This window comes from Lates calcarifer, linkage group LG6, assembly GCF_001640805.2.
Source record: "Lates calcarifer isolate ASB-BC8 linkage group LG6, TLL_Latcal_v3, whole genome shotgun sequence".
Taxonomy (NCBI): Eukaryota; Metazoa; Chordata; class Actinopteri; family Centropomidae; genus Lates; species Lates calcarifer.
The window spans coordinates 9,471,430-9,488,113 of record NC_066838.1 but is presented as its reverse complement, the minus strand read 5'-3'; the positions used below and the strand labels follow the sequence as shown (position 1 = coordinate 9,488,113).

Genomic DNA, 16,684 nt, shown 5'->3' with positions numbered 1-16,684 from the left:
CAGTAGTAATAACTTCCAATATTATTGCAAGTGGGTAATTCAGGGTACTGGCCAACCATGCATATCACTGAAAAACTGCAAAGCCTTCTTGTAATAATAGGTTATTATGTTGTGAGATGTATAAAGGTGTGAGCACCAGTTGGTCTATAAATCTATAAGTCTGCTCCTGTTACATTTGTTTATTCATTTATTAGGAAATGTAACATATTGTAAAACTACTGGAAACAAGTGTGTGTTTTGGGTTGTGTGAAATCAGTCATCGTAATTCACAACTGCGGTCATCTCAGTGTGTGTCCCATCACACAACCAGTCCAACTTCTTCCCACCAATTTGGCGGCAACTAGAGAGGCGCCACCAACAATAGAGCAGCTGCTCATCAGCATCAATAGGCTCCGGCTGACCTGTGGCTTTATGCGTTTGCGCGCCTTTTTTATTCCTTTCATATCCCTGAGAGTCCTCGCTTTAAGACGCCTGAGTCTAATGATAAGTCTGAGATCCCTTTACCACCACGAAATATAAAGATCACACAACACAACCATCTTCGATGAATGTACATTTATTGAAAATCTTATGTCAGTGACAAAATATTTGTTTCACAAAACATGTTTTCCTCTTACACGCCATCAATGGATAATATATAATCCTATTTAACACATAGTGTTTACAGACTATTCTGTTGCACAGACCAAAATACTTTTAAGTCCATCGTGCAAACCTCAAACAAAATAACCCTTGGGGTTTTACAAAAGTGTTGTCTACAACCCGCATCTTTGACACCCCAAAGAGGATTGCATTTTTAAAAAGCTCATAGACTTTACAGTTTCTTTAAGATCTGTGCTCGTGTGCTCTCTGGCATTAAACGCAAAATGAGCCAAATGCTGAATTAAATTATTATACAGCAACTTTAACAATTCTTCTTCTTAAATCACTACGACTATAGCTAATGGAGGACAAGTAGGAAAAATCACAGCACAAAATAAATAACACACATTAAATAAATGTTCAGCTAATCTACCACGGTCTCCACACGGCAGCGCTGACGGGCTGCGGGCCTGGCTGTGCTCGGCTCGGAGCCGATGCGCTGCCGCTGCTGCTGCTGCTGCGGGACTGGCTCTCCAGTCTGGAGCTAAAGCTGGATTTGAGGCTCAAGAGTCTCTGTTGGATCTGAGGGAAGGTTCTGGAGCTCTGAGCGCAACAGTTCAGACAGGTCGGGGTGACGGTGGCGGACATGGACTGCTGAACGAAGTCGTTCACCCGCTGGCACGCGTCTTGATCCAGACTCGTTTTGGGAAGCAGAGCGGAGACGCGCTGGAGGCAGGCTTTGTAGCCCTCTCTGTAACTGTCTGCGGAATCTGGAGGAAGCAAAGGAGATATTTGATCAGTGACTGGAATTTAATGGGAAGCATATATGAAACAAGAACCTTTGAGCATTTCTTATCGTAGTTCAAGAGATGATGCTCACCTTTGACTGGAGAGGAAGGAAGGTCTCTGAGGAAGCGGACTGTCATTTCCAGAATATCAGCTTTCTCTAACTTGGAGTAGCGTGCGTTGTCTTTGCCAACAAGAGGCAGAATCAGACTCTTCAAATGACTGAGACTGTCATTGATACGAGCACGTCTTCTCTTCTCAAGCAAGGGTTTCAGAGTCTGGAAGAAACGATGAAAAACCATTATTCCACTGCACTTTTAAAGGAGACATAATCAGAAAACATTTCCAGTAAAATGAATGAGTTGTGTAGTTTCTCTCTTTTCCTTACCTTTCTCAGTTCGTTGGCTTGTTTCCTCTGGGCCACGGTGGACCTGGCGGGGAGAGGCTGGCTGGCCTCGGTAGTGATGCTGGGACTCATTTTGGTTGCTTCTTGTTGTTGTGCTTTTTTGATAGGGAGGTACTTGCTCTTGGAGCGGCTGAGCTGAAGTGTGAGGCAGAGCTGGAGAGCCTCCTATTTATGTGGGTCCGGCGCGTCATAGCGGAGGGAAACACAAGCCATTGTGCTTGGGCCTTTGACACGGAAGGGGGGGCGGGGCGATGCCTTTGGGAGATGAGTGAAGCTCTGTCTGGACCATCTGGTCCCGTTGGGCCCCTGCGTCTACCGCTGGTATGCGGAGTTTCGTGATGATGTTGCGCTTTATTGCGTTTAAAAATTTCAGTTCTAACGTTCCTCCAAGATCCACTTACGCATACATGCCATATGCTGGTGTTGTTTTCTCTTACCATATAGGGTATAGCAAATACCTGCTCTTTTCATTTTCTACATTATGGTCTGCTTCTTCTCTCACTTGGCTTTGTTATTAAATTATCTTTCTGTTTATTATTCAGTTGTTTTGTTTGTTTTTTTTTTTTGGAGGGGGGTGCATCTAAAAGTCTCCACAAATCAGTGGTCAGATCAGTCAAAGATCCTTTTTGCATGGAAAGTTGCTATAAATGAACAATTAAAAAGTTAGACCAAAGAATAGTGAAAATATATTAGTCCAGTTCGTTTATTAACGCTTACGGGCTCGCACTGTCCACCCAACATAACAAAAGAAACATAGAACCAGACGAGTAATTCTGAGGTGACAGGAGTAATCTATTCCTAAAATTAATAAACCAGATACCCACGCCACGCTATGTATGGATTAACATCTGCTTATGGACCCCCCAGCAGCTTGTTTCCAATATCAACAACACGGTGTTTACCTGGAGCAGCTGGGGGAGGAGACTGAGTGTCAACCTGCAACAGACGCAGAGAGGTGCGTGCATCAGCGCAGTATGAACAGATATGTGTATACAAAGAGCCACGCAATACGCAAGTCTGCTCAAACACTGTAGACTGCGTGGACGACTCAGAGAGGAACAACCCCGTGCTTCGTTAAAAGATTGGACTTATTTAGAGTGGTATTCCCCTCGTTTCGATAAACAAACATATCATTGTATGTATTTTAAACTTAAACGACTTTTATTTCTACATCTTTGAAAAGTTTCAGTCCATCTCTGCTGTTGACCATTAAACCAAACAGTGCTCTGAGCTGCCAGTAGGATTCACGCGTTCGGCACGCGCCACGGCCGCGCAACAGATGGGAAACCCCCTCCCTTCTCATCGTCCGCCTCTGCACACCACACACACACACACACACACACACACATCCCCACACCCCCACCCTCCCCCAGGCTCCCAGTGCTGCACCACTCTGCTGCTGCTGCTCCCATCAGCATCCCGGTTCGTGCTCCCTCACCATCAATGTTCCTCAACAACGTTTTTTGTCTCTCTCTCTCTTTTTTTTTTTTTTTTTTTTTTTTTTTTTTTGGCTGGGTGGGGTCACAGAGCATGGGCCCAATGGCGCAGTTATAAAGCAATAATACATATCAAACCAAGTATCAACAACACAGCGCCATAAAATACTATAAGGAAGTCCTAAAACATGCCAAATGTCATATAACAGATTAAACCATATTCGGTTATAGATTTTTTTTTTGTTTGTTTTGTTCTGTGCTGAATATATTTGAATAACACATTTCCATATACCGGCTTTACGCACCAAATTCACGCACGGAATGGTGCATTGGACATCTCCCAACCTTAAGGTTTCAGGGAATAACAAAGAGCGGGAACATGTTCATCAGACACAGCTTAATTTCAGGTCATTTATTTACATTTGGAAACAGATATAGCTCAACAAGCTTTGGTAGAAATGATGCTGCTCTCCGGCTGCAAGCTGTCCTGCTGTAGCTCGAGAGTTTTTCAACCCTCTTATTTTTTCAGTCATTATAAATGCGTGGTTTTGCACGCGTCCTGCCCCATGGGGCCCCACATAACTGCCACCATGTCCACTCCGGGAACGGGCCCTTCGAAATAAGAAAAAAAAAAGTTCAAGAGAGGCTTCGGTTAGGACCCTTTTTGTCCTGGTTTCAGCGTGGGTATCCATCTGTGCAAGATGAGCTGAGAGCACAGTGATCCTTTGTTGAAGGACGTGCAGAAAAGTGTAATGACGAAGAGTTTCTAGCAACTGCACAGGAACGAGATATGATTGGTTTCTTTGTTGTCCTCCTGTTAAAGTACAGAGTATTGCATTTAGTCTCTGACTATTTGTGTAAGATTTAAGTCAGATAATGGAAAGTCGTAAAGTACATTATTACATTTAATCATTATTAGTGCTGCTATTGTTTGTATAGTAACATCAACACAGTTTGTATAGTAACATCAGTTTTAGGCAAGTGTATAATGTGGATCAAAAATATTAAAAGGTAGAAGATATCCTCCAGAAAACATCTTTAGAGAGTCTGAGAATAAAATAATAAGTGAAAAATTGGTGGTATAAACGGCATGAGACTGACACGAGCCAAAATGGCCAGACAGATGGAGGCTGCGCGGATTTACTGAGGCGTGAAAAATCAAAAGCGTCCACGGACCCTGCCTTGCTGAAGGTGATCGTCGCCATAGTGGCTACACGGAGGCTCAGACTTCTAGGTTTTTCCAGCCTACAAGTCGTGACTCAAAGCTCAAAGGATGTCTGGCATCCCAAGCCAAAATCTACGCCAACATTATCCCCATGGTACTGAAGCATCTGTACTGCAGGCTGCTGTGTGTCTCAACACTGTGGTTCAGACTGAACATGTCGAGTTTGACTGAATATCCTGTTGTTCCCGGTTTGTCTTTAAATTGACTGAAAATACATTTGTTAAAAACATTTCTTTTTACCACGATACGCTTAAATACCAGGTTTTGGATCATAAAATATTCTAATGTTGTGTTAACTTAAAACTAAAACGTGGACCTTACAACTCTCATAGGTGTAAAGACTAACATAATATATTTTATAATTCTCTTGAAATGATAAAACTGGTTAGAAAATATGAAATGATTTCAAAATTGTTTCCATGTTTAAATGGTGCATAGTCTGGTTTCCCAATCTTCAACATCACTTCTGTTTTCTTTGTACTTAAAGGGAATAAAAAAAGATCATTTACCCTTAAGTTATTTAACAGAGGATATCTGTTACCTTGGTTATCATTGAACCAGGTTTTATTATTAAAAAAAAAAACCAAATCTATTGAAACTCTACACTGAGATACTTCATACTCATGTCATTACTTTGAAATGTGTCTAGTTATTGAAAGAAATTTGATGAGTGTGCCTCACTTACTCTGAGCTGGACGGTTCATTCATTCATTCATTCATTTTTCTAGAAACATTCATACTGAAATTTCAGTTTGAAAAGTCAGTTTTGCATTATAATGCAACAATATAAAAAGCTATTCAGTATCATTACAAACCAGATAAGCAACTTAACACACTGAAGTGTTTTGTGTGTGGGTAACACAGAGCCACTGAATCAACCATGATGGCTTAAACTGCCAGAAGCACCAAAACCATCAAGTGTCATATCTGAGGATATACCACAGAGGACAAAGACAGTGAAGTTGCATGATCAAGCTGGGTTTACAGACATATATAAGAGGTGACCTAGTGGAAAGGTCACAGTTAATAGTTGCAGCCATCTGTCTTAATTAGGTTAAATATAAATGTAACAAGCAATAAAACAACAGAGAACTCTCCAGCAACACATGCAACAGAAATCTCAGTAATACCAACATGTTTAGGTTCGTGGTCTATGGACAGGGAACGAGGAGAGAACAGATTTAGCATTTCCATGACTTGTCCATACACATTCAGCTGTTCCAAACAAACCCTCTTCTATACACTGCTGCCAGTGTGGTGCAAGTATAGGGTAACTGACAATAGTACACTTTTTTGTTTTTTGCTCTGATGTTTGCTCTGCTTTCAGTACTTTTTTCCTTGTTCTGTGGAGTAACTAATTCAGCTGTACCCCTTTTTTTTTTACCTGATAACACTCTCTGTTGACGTGATATTAGGCTGATACCTGGACTGTTAACAGGACTGATGGTTTTCTGAAAGGCTATGGCACCAGTGAGTTCATCACTAATTCATTTGTTAGGTTGTAATTTTTTTTCCTTCCTAATATTTGAAATGTTTAACAGCTAAATTTATACAGTTAATATAATGGTTTTCTCAGGATTATTCCTTTGATATAAGTGGCTTAAAAACACCACAGTTTTTTTTCGGTATGAATCTATCTCCACTCTCTGTTTACCTGACGGCAGGATAAATGACTGTTACTATTCAAGCTGCCTGGACAGTGAATTCTTAAGTAGGTGGATTTAGTTTCTTCCAGAAAGCTTGACTGACTGATAAGCTCCAATATCAATAGCTTAACCCTTTACAATAACTCCTCAATAATATGGAGCCACTCAACTGTGCAATTTTGACAACAGCTTTCTCTTGGCTCTTGGGCACATCTCTCTACTTTTGTGTACCCAGGACTTCATGTGCTTCCAGCTCAAAGTAAAGGTGTAAAGCGACTAAACAACTAAACTAAACAACTATTCCCTTCCTTTGCCCTTGGAATACCAAATGTTCATTATTATTTATCATAGAAGGGCTTGAACTTTCTGAGGAGTGAGCTATAAGATGTACATCATGTACTCATGACACTCTGGATTTGGACTCAGCCCAGGATGTCCTTTTTTCATGCTTAAATTGTGGTCACACTTCACTATTATTAAAAAAGGACGTCTAATTCTAGTTTCCTCTGTAGCTTTCAACAGCATCTTCAGTTTATATCAACAATATGATTAAGGTCATTAGATTAAGCTGAACACTCCAAAAAGCCAGTAGGTTGACCTTGAGTTAAAACAACATAACACTCAGGTTATTATTCTCACAACATTTATGGCTGGTCTCTATTCAGACTGACAAATAACATGACAGGTCAGAAAATAACACTCACTGTAATGTTAACAAGGTTCGGTTTTTTTTCAATGATGTCATCATCACAGGATACAACATGAGCATCAATATTAGTTAAAAAAAAAAAAAAACATGGAACTTGAGACATCTTTGAGACATGCACTCCTTTCTGTGGCTACTATCATGAGGCCTTGTGTGGCTTTTCATGTTGGATCAAGAGGAGTCAGGTGTGGGTGACTGGTCAATACTTCTGCTCCATGTGGTGGTGCTTTGTGAAGTGATCTCTATCCATAGCGCTGAAGAGTGAGAGGGTGTTTTTAGAGGTGAAAGCTGCCTGTGGTGCCACATTTAGGCTCTGAAATAATTCATTCAAGCATGACAGTACATGTTGGTTCATGTGTAGGAATCGCTCTCGATCACTGAAAATGGTTCAGGATAACATTTTCCTGATAACCAAGTGAGGGACTGGTGCTGGACCTGCCTTCTCTTTTGTTTAAATGTAGTATGTTGCTTTACTAAAACTCTGCATGAGATGTGTGTTGATGAAATGGAGAGGGGACCTCTGTGATTGGACTTCATCACAAGAGGAACAAACAAATACCCTGCTAGAAAGAAGGAATCCTTCAGCACAGCAGCTCTAATATCAGTCTCCATTATGGAGGATGGCATCTAATACAAAGACCCACCTTCAGAAAGTCTGATTTTGGTCACGTAGCTGTTTATCTTATCCTGACTGACACGTAATAAGTGCAACAAAGACGTCCAAACTCTGGAGTAATAATAACCATTTTGTTAAGAGCAAAAGGCCGTGAAAATGTGTATCATATATTCGGCTTATTAGGTACACCAAGCTAAAACTAATGTAGTCTCATGGAGCAGTCCTGCAATAAATTCTATACCCTCATAATGCTTCTACAGTTCAGCTTTTGTTGAGACCTTTAAAAAGGTCTTTATTCATCTCTATGATCATCAGGATATAATTTGTGATGCTGTTAAACTGTTTTGTCTTATTCTGATGACTGTTTCTACTATTCTGTCCACCCTATGGCATATCAATGAGAGCAGGATGATAACAGTAACACCACTGTGAATAATGCAAAAGAGTTCAACAGCAGCTCAATCTACAGCCTCCAAAATGATCAGCTAAATCAACACCTAAAACTCTTTCAATAAAAACAAACATTATAAACTTGGTGAAAGGAGGATTTCATGTATATAACTGTTATATCACACTGCATTACTTTTGGCCAAGTGTACCTAATAAACTGGTGACTGAGTGTACACTCTTGTTTCCCTTAGATAATCAACCCACTTTGTTGCTGTTACCACATGGCTCACGTTTAACTAAAATGCATGCTGTCTTTGAAAAAGCAAAATATCCTCAAATTATCCTGGGCTGTAAACCCAACCTTAGAAATAAAAAATAGTCAAATATTGGTTTCTAAACGTTTCTATATTGCGTTTTTTGTACTTTTTGTTCATGTTAGCAAAGCTGTGATGTGACATTGTATCACTTCTGCGTCATAAAGATGCAAAAAGAAACCCTATCAAAATATGCCGTGAAGCTTCCCACGCCTAAACCAACGCCATTTTCATGAAGCATCTGCTGCATCAGTGACGAAAAAACCCTAACTTTTGTTTTATCCTGCACGAGGTCCATTTGACGTCACTGATTCTGTCCAGAAGTCTACCTCTGCATCCCCAGAGGTCACGTGCTGACTGAGTCGGTAACAAAGGACACTGATAAACAGTACAGTAATCTGTAAATAAAACATCGCTTATCAAGCAGCCGCAGTGATACAGAAAGTCGACCTCGTTATCAATTTGGTCTGTGGGCTTTTTAAAAAGTTATTTAAAATCTTAAATATAAATCCAAGAGTCTAAAGATATCTTATGATGATGTTAGATTGTTTCAGTTGCCTCGTGTCCTCAGAATAATGCCATGGCTTCTTCAAATGACGTGTTTTCTTCCGGTTATTTGCTTTTCAAAACTATAAAACCAAAGTATATTCGTTGCGCCTACACATACACAACACTACCGACACCAGAGCTGAAACTGTGCGCTGTGCACGGCAGAAACTGAACATCATGTACTATGAAACATCCCAAAATATGCCCCAAAACACAAACTAAAGACACAACCTACACAAAGACGTTGAAGATCACAGATTATGCTTTTCTAAGAAAACACAGACTGGAGACTGGAGAACGTTTGACAAATGTATAGACGTTTAACCATTTATCACATCCACTGTCACTGCTCCACTTTGATGATGAGGTCTATTACAGTGCAAAGCATCAAGCCTGTAGCGTCCTTTTCAGAGGCGGACAAATATTTTTGCCTATACTGGGCTACATAAATCAGAGGGATGGCTCAGACAGGATTTGAATATCCAAATAAGCCTAACCAAGCCAAAAGCCAAGCTGTAGGGCAGAATACACATCTGGTGGCGCACATTTGTTCTGTTCCTCAAAGTTGACAAAGGTAAACTTAGGCTACAGCGTCGCATTGGCTTCTCCACCAATAGCTGTCCTCTCAAGCTCTGACAGACTCACTTCTTATTCGTGCGCAAACAAACACAGCCAACAGTCCAATACTGTAATGATGCTCAGAGATAAAAACACACACACACACACCCACATACAACATAAATCTTCAAATTAAATTGTTGTGTATTTCATCATCTTTTCGTTGCTGCAACATAGTAGGGATTAGAGCGGTCCCGGCTACAGGCGAGGTATTGGACACGCCGGACAGGCGGCTTGTTGGCGGGTTTTTTAAATATTGGATTTCTGATTGAGGGGCATCCATTGTGCTGTCATATCAGGGGCACGAGAACAGCACGAGCCAGGCGAACAAAGGCAGCAGATGGCTTTCCTGCTCCGATGAATTATTTTGAAGTTACAGAGACACAGGGGCTATTAAGAGTTGTCCGGGGGGAAATTAAGGAGCGGGGGGTTAATCACAAAAACACATTTATATGAAGCTGTTACATATTGCAGTAATGTCCAATATAGAAGAAAAATATCATCCAAGTGGTATAATAAAAGGCTGATTTCTTCTGTGTTTCAAAACTAAATAATAATACCAATGTTGCAACTGTTCATAACAATGGAGTGTATACTAATGAATAAACAGAATAAGAATAAAGGTTCATATTTGACCAAACAAAAAAGCTGGTGCCAGTTCTCCAGATGTATTCCTTGTTGCATGAGAATATCATGCATGTATGTCTGTCTCTGTCATTGTGGATTTCTTTGGATCACTTAGCTCATAAATGTGTGTGTGTGTGTGTGTGTGTGTTTTAATTACATTTTTAAATTTTTTAACAGCAAATAATTAAATGGTTCTTCCTCGAGTCTATCTACTCTCGCAGTGGAACACAAGGCTGCCGAACCAGTCTATAATCAGTCGACTGGGACAAAATCTAGCAAAATTAAATCAGCTCTAGCCGAGTATAATTTAATTTAAAATCTTAATATTCTTATATTTCTCTGTGCTGTTGCATGCTCCTGCAGTCCTTCAAGGCTGCAGCAGAGCCAAGCTATGAGAGGGCGTGGCATGTACAAGGTCTCCGCCCACAAAGACAGAGCGTCTCTGTCATTGAGCCACAAACCTCGTGTTGTAAAAGGGCGCTCAATACAACTGCAGCCTTCAACCAGCAACGACCTGCAAGCGCTGCTGCACTGGCTTTAAATGACGAGCAGAGGTGCAACCAAGCCACGAACTGGTATGTTATTTATTCATTTGTTCTGCGTTTTAAAATTTGTTAGTTTCATATTTGTACTTGTCTGTGTTTTGGACATGTCACGTATGTGGGGTGTATAGAGCTTAATTTCATCCCAGGACACATGAAATGTTAATTTGCTGTTTTAATATGATAATAGACTTTAGAATCGAAATATTAGTGTCAGTTTTACATGTTATGTTATCTGTGCTCGAGTAACGAGGTCTGTCCAACAAGTTGAAAATGACATCTGTAACCAAAGCTGTTTTAAGTGTAACACAGGACTGTGGATGGATTGGATTTTAGAGCCTAATATTGAGACGTGCATATAATCTGCTACTTTATATCTTTACATTTCTTGTATCGGATATAAGTATTGTGGCTCCATTGTTTGATCTACAGTTATTTGGTGTAGCTACAGTAACACCACTGAACCTGACCTTATATGTTATAAAAATAGTCATCTGAGACAAACAGTCCACGTTACCACATTTCCAATAAATTATATCACCCCAGAGTGGCCTCAAACTTTTTTGACTTTTCACTGCAGACGCTCCATTGTTAAAACGCCTGTCCTGTCAAATTAGTTGTCCTGTTTCTGTCTGCTGCTAATGAGCCTGAGTGTGAGAAAGTCTGACCATAGAAATTCTCACTGCAGCTCACGGATGACTGGGTCGTAATGGGAGAGACGTCGCGCCTGCATGGTGAGTTCAAGGGGACAGAAGACGTCCCACTAACGTAAAGGCTGCGTGAAAGACAGAAGAAAGTTCAACTTTAGGATAAGATGATAGAACTTATGAGATCAATCATCTGGTATTTCAGAAAACAAGGGTGCTTGCTTTTGTTATTATGCAGTTTGAATTTCACACATATTTTTATATGGGAATCAATCATGAACTGTACATTATACAGAAAATGTGATTATCTTTATAGGTCTACATCAGTCAGGAGCCTATTATGTCCATCTAGAAATTAAATTAGGCTCAGTTGCCTATAGGCTCAGTTGCAGTTGTTTAAACAGTGTTTACTACATCTATCAGACAGTAACATGACAGAGACATGGGCAGTTTTAAAGCTCACACTGTATTTGTCCGTGGTCAGAAATGTAAACAAAAAAGTTGAGCTTGTACTAGTTAAATGTTTGTTAAGATGAAGGAATCTGTGATTGTTAGGGTTCAGAGTGAGGAGGGGAAATCCAAATTAAAATGGAATGGAAAATCATTGAAAACTGAAATCAATTACACTATAGGTAACACATTTCTATGCTACAGAACCTCTTAAATGTTTTGTGCTTTACTCAATAAGAGCAGTAGCCCACATGTCTAAGTATTACTGTGCAGGCTATGGCCTAAAAACAAGATTTTCTTTGAGGAAATATAGAAATATAACCTTTTGAGAATGCTTCATATCAGACTGCTTTGAAGTCCAATGTTTTAAATGTGATTACAAATTAATTTCATCTCCAGCAAGAATGCCAGATAGATAGATAGATAGATAGATAGATAGATAGATAGATTTAGGGTAGAGGGATGCAGAATAATAAATAAAGTAATTTCCTCTCTGTGTGTGTTTGTCTTCTTTCAGCTGCTTAATAAAGTTGACTTTGTCTGGTGTCTTTTTTATAATCAGTACATTTTTATCATCAGTTATGGTGAATAGGTGTGTGCTTTTTATTCTTTATACTATAACGTTAAAATATAGCTTACTCAGTTTTATTATTAGTACTGTAGATCACAGACACGCTTCTCTCAGTGGTTCAGCATAGACTGAGGGCCCCCTCCCTGCACGCGCCCAGGTTCTTTCAAGCGAAAGCAATTACTCTACGGCACGCGCCAAGCAGCTGAGCCGTTGCAGATGGGCGCGAGGTGCTGTACATAACTACAGTCCTACACTGTAATGTTGCCATAGCCTTGTTTTAAAATTGAGTTAAAAATTGAGACGCCCGACATGGTAATGGGTATTTGAATAGAATTACTACTACTACTACTACTACTACTGTTATCGTTATTATTGTTGTTGCTGTTATTAATATTATTATTATTATACTTTATGGATCAAATCGGTAGGCTATAGCAAAATTCAGTCATCATAGAGAGTGGTCCTCGCATAAAGATGGCTCTGGGTCGGCCATAACAACAACAGGTTGTGATATCTGTGATAAGCGCTGACTGCTATGAACAGTGTTAACGCTCAAATTTAGGAGCACACTGATAAACTGTTCACTATCATAGCGATCCTGGGACCTTTTTTTTGACTGTATCCCACAGTTGAAGTTATTTCTGGGCCATTTATCGTTGCAAACTGACAGTGGGTTGTTAGGTAACAAACAGCGTGAACTTGAGCAGAAAATGTCCTAATTTGAATGTTCCCGCGCGCAGCAGCAGATGTGACCATACAATAGATGGGGCCCACGCGCTGAATAATTGAGACCAATTTGAATAACTGTCGCACGTCTGACGCGTGCAAGAAGTATTCCAGCTTTCCCAGGCTTCGTAGGGAAAACCGTTGGCAGCCCCTTTCCAGTTCAATAGGGATTTAGCTTCTCATTACTTGAAGTTGTGGGAGCGTCTTTGAAGAAGCCTGGGAAAAGACTCCAGTTCACCTACACATGATTGAACCCTGTGTGAGACCCTTCATTATACAGAGCTGCTGGGCTGCAGCTGCACCCAGGACGTCTTATACGTTTTATGTCTGGGCCTCATTTACCACAGAGAAAAGGACAGGGAAAGGAGGATAAATTCAAAAAGACAGAGCTGACCGTTAAGTAATCAATACCATTTTTAAAAATAGGCAATTCAATTCATTTGTGATATTACGTTTTTTAAACTGGGTCGAATATTATATTACATATTACATATTTAAACAAAGTGTGTGTGTCTATATTTTTACGAAACGAAAAACCACTCTGATTATTCAATTAAATTTACTATATTGATAATGAATCAGTGCTTTGCAGCGAGTTTTCTCTGGGCACATATATTGAAAAAATACAGTATCCCTATGGAAACCAATAAATATATTCAACCAAATAGTGTGGCTAATATTATATTTTTTACATACATAGAGGAGGTAATTTATAACTCCTTCAAGATCTTGTTATACATATTTTTATAAACAAGTAAGCATATCCCTATCATTCCTGTAATATAAGATGTGTAGGTCCATGCAAGATAATGGGCTGTAGTGGCATTAATGTAGTGTCCCTTCAGTCGTGTCAGAGAGTTGTTATGTTCCATTTCCTTTTGGGAATTGTACCATTAGTTAAAATGCTCGTGGGAATTTCCCCTCCCATCCCCCCGGTGTCTATGACAGTTGGACATGTGCAACAGATGGGCCGAGGCGGCACGCGCCGAGCACGAGACTCACCCATGCCCACCCCCCACCCCTCCCTCTGCAGCGCACACACCCACATCCTGCAGAGGCCGTTTGAGCGGAAAAATCAATCAACCTAATCTGACAGTGAAGAGGCAGAAAGTGCGGAACATGGTATGAGGCTGCAAATTTTTGTTATTATGATGCCAGCCCCCAAAGTATCTCATGAAAATACAGAATATTTCAAACGTATGTTGGGCTATAAATAAGCCTGAACACTATGCTGGCTTGAGTTTAAACGGCCCTCATATTTTCAGTGTTTAAATAGAAGACTTCAGAGCAGTGAAACTGGTCCAACGTTGTCACAACAGAGTAAATTTAGATTTTTTTTTTAATATAACTTCTATTATTCATTATTAGTCTTATTTTTTTTATATGTTTAATGTCCTAACGTGTGTGTGAGATAGCTTACAGTGATTTAGAGAAGCCAATACAAACTGATGACTTGACACCTGGACGCCTCTGCAGGTAGAGTTACACCTTACAGATTATGAAGCTTTCCTGCCACCGTTTGGTGATTAAAAGTATTACAGTTCACTACAACGCCAAATTCATAAACTGGAAATATCCGTTATATTCATGACACATTCCCATTAAAATAAACAAAAAACAGAAAACAAAACAGAGATCATGATGTGTGTGTTCAGATCTAACAGCATGTATTTAATAGCTTTGATAAAAGCTGCCCACAGTAACGTACAACTGGGCAGACTTGTAGGCTTTGGTTGGACTGTTATTGAGTTATTTGACTGGGTGAGTGTTGAGGCTCGGACCTTTGTTATAAGTCCTGCATTTGAAATTTCACTTAGGTGAAAGTACAATTATCCTTAAAATACGACTAAATGATAAAAGTACTTCCTCTGCAAAATAGTCCCTTTGAGAAAATTATATGATTATACAATTAAAGATGCCTTCACTTGTTAGCAGTATTTTACTGTGGCTAGGTACTTTATATGCTGTTAGGAGCTCCCTATGTTAAAGGCAACTGTCTCTATTGAACATACACAAATCTTAATCTGTATAGTAACAATACTAAAATTGTCAGATAAATGTAGTGGAATAAATAGTGCTACTGTTTCCTTTTGTAAAAATCTGAAGTTGCATAAAATGAAAATAATCAAGTAAATAAAAACTGGAAAAACAGTTCCACCACTGGACATCACACTATAACACTATAGTTTAAAAATAGAAATGGTAAGATGATTGTCTTCTCTACTAATACAATCCAGTCTTCACACAGTTATAAACTGAAGAGATTCACCACAACCATCATCTGTTTTTCAACTACTGATTTTTTTCATTTTCTCACTTAATAGTGAAACGAATACGAGTTAGGCTGCAATTATTTAGAGTTACAGTTTTACAAGAGACCACCAGATGGACCTCTACAGTGCACAGACAGTAAGTGTCCACTGATGCTGATTTCACGGCCAAATGTAGAACTAATGCCAGTGAAAGTTTGCAAACAAGACCGGACATAAGTTCAAAAGTTCATTGCTAAGTTGGTATCTAGCCTTAGACCTATCCTTGACCCACACCCACCTCCACCACCACAGTTGTATAACTTTCTCTGTCGGACTATACTCAGAGTTTAAAGCAGCCTGTTCGCACTGCCCCTTTAACTTCTGAGCCGATTTCCAGAAAGCAACAACCTGTAACAGGCTCAGCGATCCTCCCCCCTGATGGATTATTTAACAGGCGCTGAGTCCCATGTCGCCATCTGCTATAGGAAGAAAAACACTGCGGAATATTCTCTGAGGCACATGATACACGTTAGTTGCTCTGAAACAAACAAGGTAAAACAAACAAATTAGATTAAAAAAAAAAAAAAACCACTGTCCACTGGATCACAGAAACCGAACTGGTGCAACAGGTGTTCAACATCCTGCGGGCGTCAGACAGAAAAAGAGCGGATAACTGGCCCACATCATCGGGCAAAACATAGAGAGCAGGTCAGTTTACCAGTCAGATACACAACAATGGACTGAGTTTTATTTCAACATGTAAAACGTGCTGCTTATTAAAATGTGCAGCTTATGAACAGAAACGGATCTTGCTTTGACCGTTTGGCTCTGGAAAGATGTGGAGCGACAACTGAGCTGTCCGACAAAATTAACTCACTGAAAATATCTCAAACTTTGTAAGTACAATGCTGATCCCATCCACACGGTGAACTGATCGGGCTCGCACCAGGCAACCGAAAAGAAGGGAGTCGTCCAGTCTGCAGCAGTCATGGTGGTGGAGGGGGACAGGACGCTGCTCGCTGCAAGGCAGGGGGATGTGCAGACCCTCAAAGTGCAGTTAGCGGCAAAAGCGCTCACCAGCGACATCAAGGATGTCCTGGGGGCTTCGCCGGTCCACCACGCAGCCCGGGCAGGAAAACTGACCTGCCTGCGTTTCCTGGTGGAAGAGGCTGGACTGCCGGGCAACTGCCTGGCGAACAACGGGGCAAGCCCGGCGCATGACGCAGCAGCCACCGGTAACCTGGCCTGCTTACAGTGGCTACTGACCCAGGGTGGATGTCGGCCTGAGGTGAGTGACCTGAGCTATAGCTGGACTAGCTGTGTGGCAGACAGTTGCCTAATTCTCCGTTTCCTCTGACCTGGCTGACCTGGCCGCCAGTTGTGTAGCCTACCTGCCAAAGCCCCGCACCCAATCCAGTTCCCTTGGACCTTTCCAACCAGGGCTGAAGAAGTCCAACTGGGGTCCAGTGGATCTGGGCTATATTCAGACTATTGTCAGTGTATTTTCATGCCTAAAATAGACATGTTAGTGAATTCAGGGTTTGCACTTGGAAGTGAAAAAAAAAAAAATCTAAAACAATATTCTGACCATCAGT

General features: G+C 40.5%; 2 protein-coding genes across 2 annotated transcripts in view; one reads left to right on the top strand and one right to left on the bottom strand.

The window, feature by feature from the left end:
• Positions 1 to 540: 540 nt before the first annotated feature.
• Positions 541 to 2,095, bottom strand: hes2.1 (hes family bHLH transcription factor 2, tandem duplicate 1). The gene is made up of 3 exons (XM_018688946.2): positions 1,757 to 2,095; positions 1,463 to 1,646; positions 541 to 1,352 (listed from the first exon to the last, which is right to left on the bottom strand). Exons 1-3 carry the CDS (start codon positions 1,844 to 1,846, stop codon positions 1,012 to 1,014), a joined length of 615 nt encoding a protein of 204 aa, XP_018544462.1. The 5' UTR covers positions 1,847 to 2,095; the 3' UTR covers positions 541 to 1,011.
• A 13,476-nt stretch (positions 2,096 to 15,571) lies between these two features.
• Positions 15,572 to 16,684, top strand: part of espn (espin) — a 41,783-nt gene continuing 40,670 nt past the window's right edge. The window contains exon 1 of the mRNA XM_051071154.1: positions 15,572 to 16,377. Within this exon, the coding sequence (XP_050927111.1) occupies positions 16,078 to 16,377 (300 nt within the window). The 5' untranslated portion in view covers positions 15,572 to 16,077. The remainder of the gene's footprint in view (positions 16,378 to 16,684) is intronic.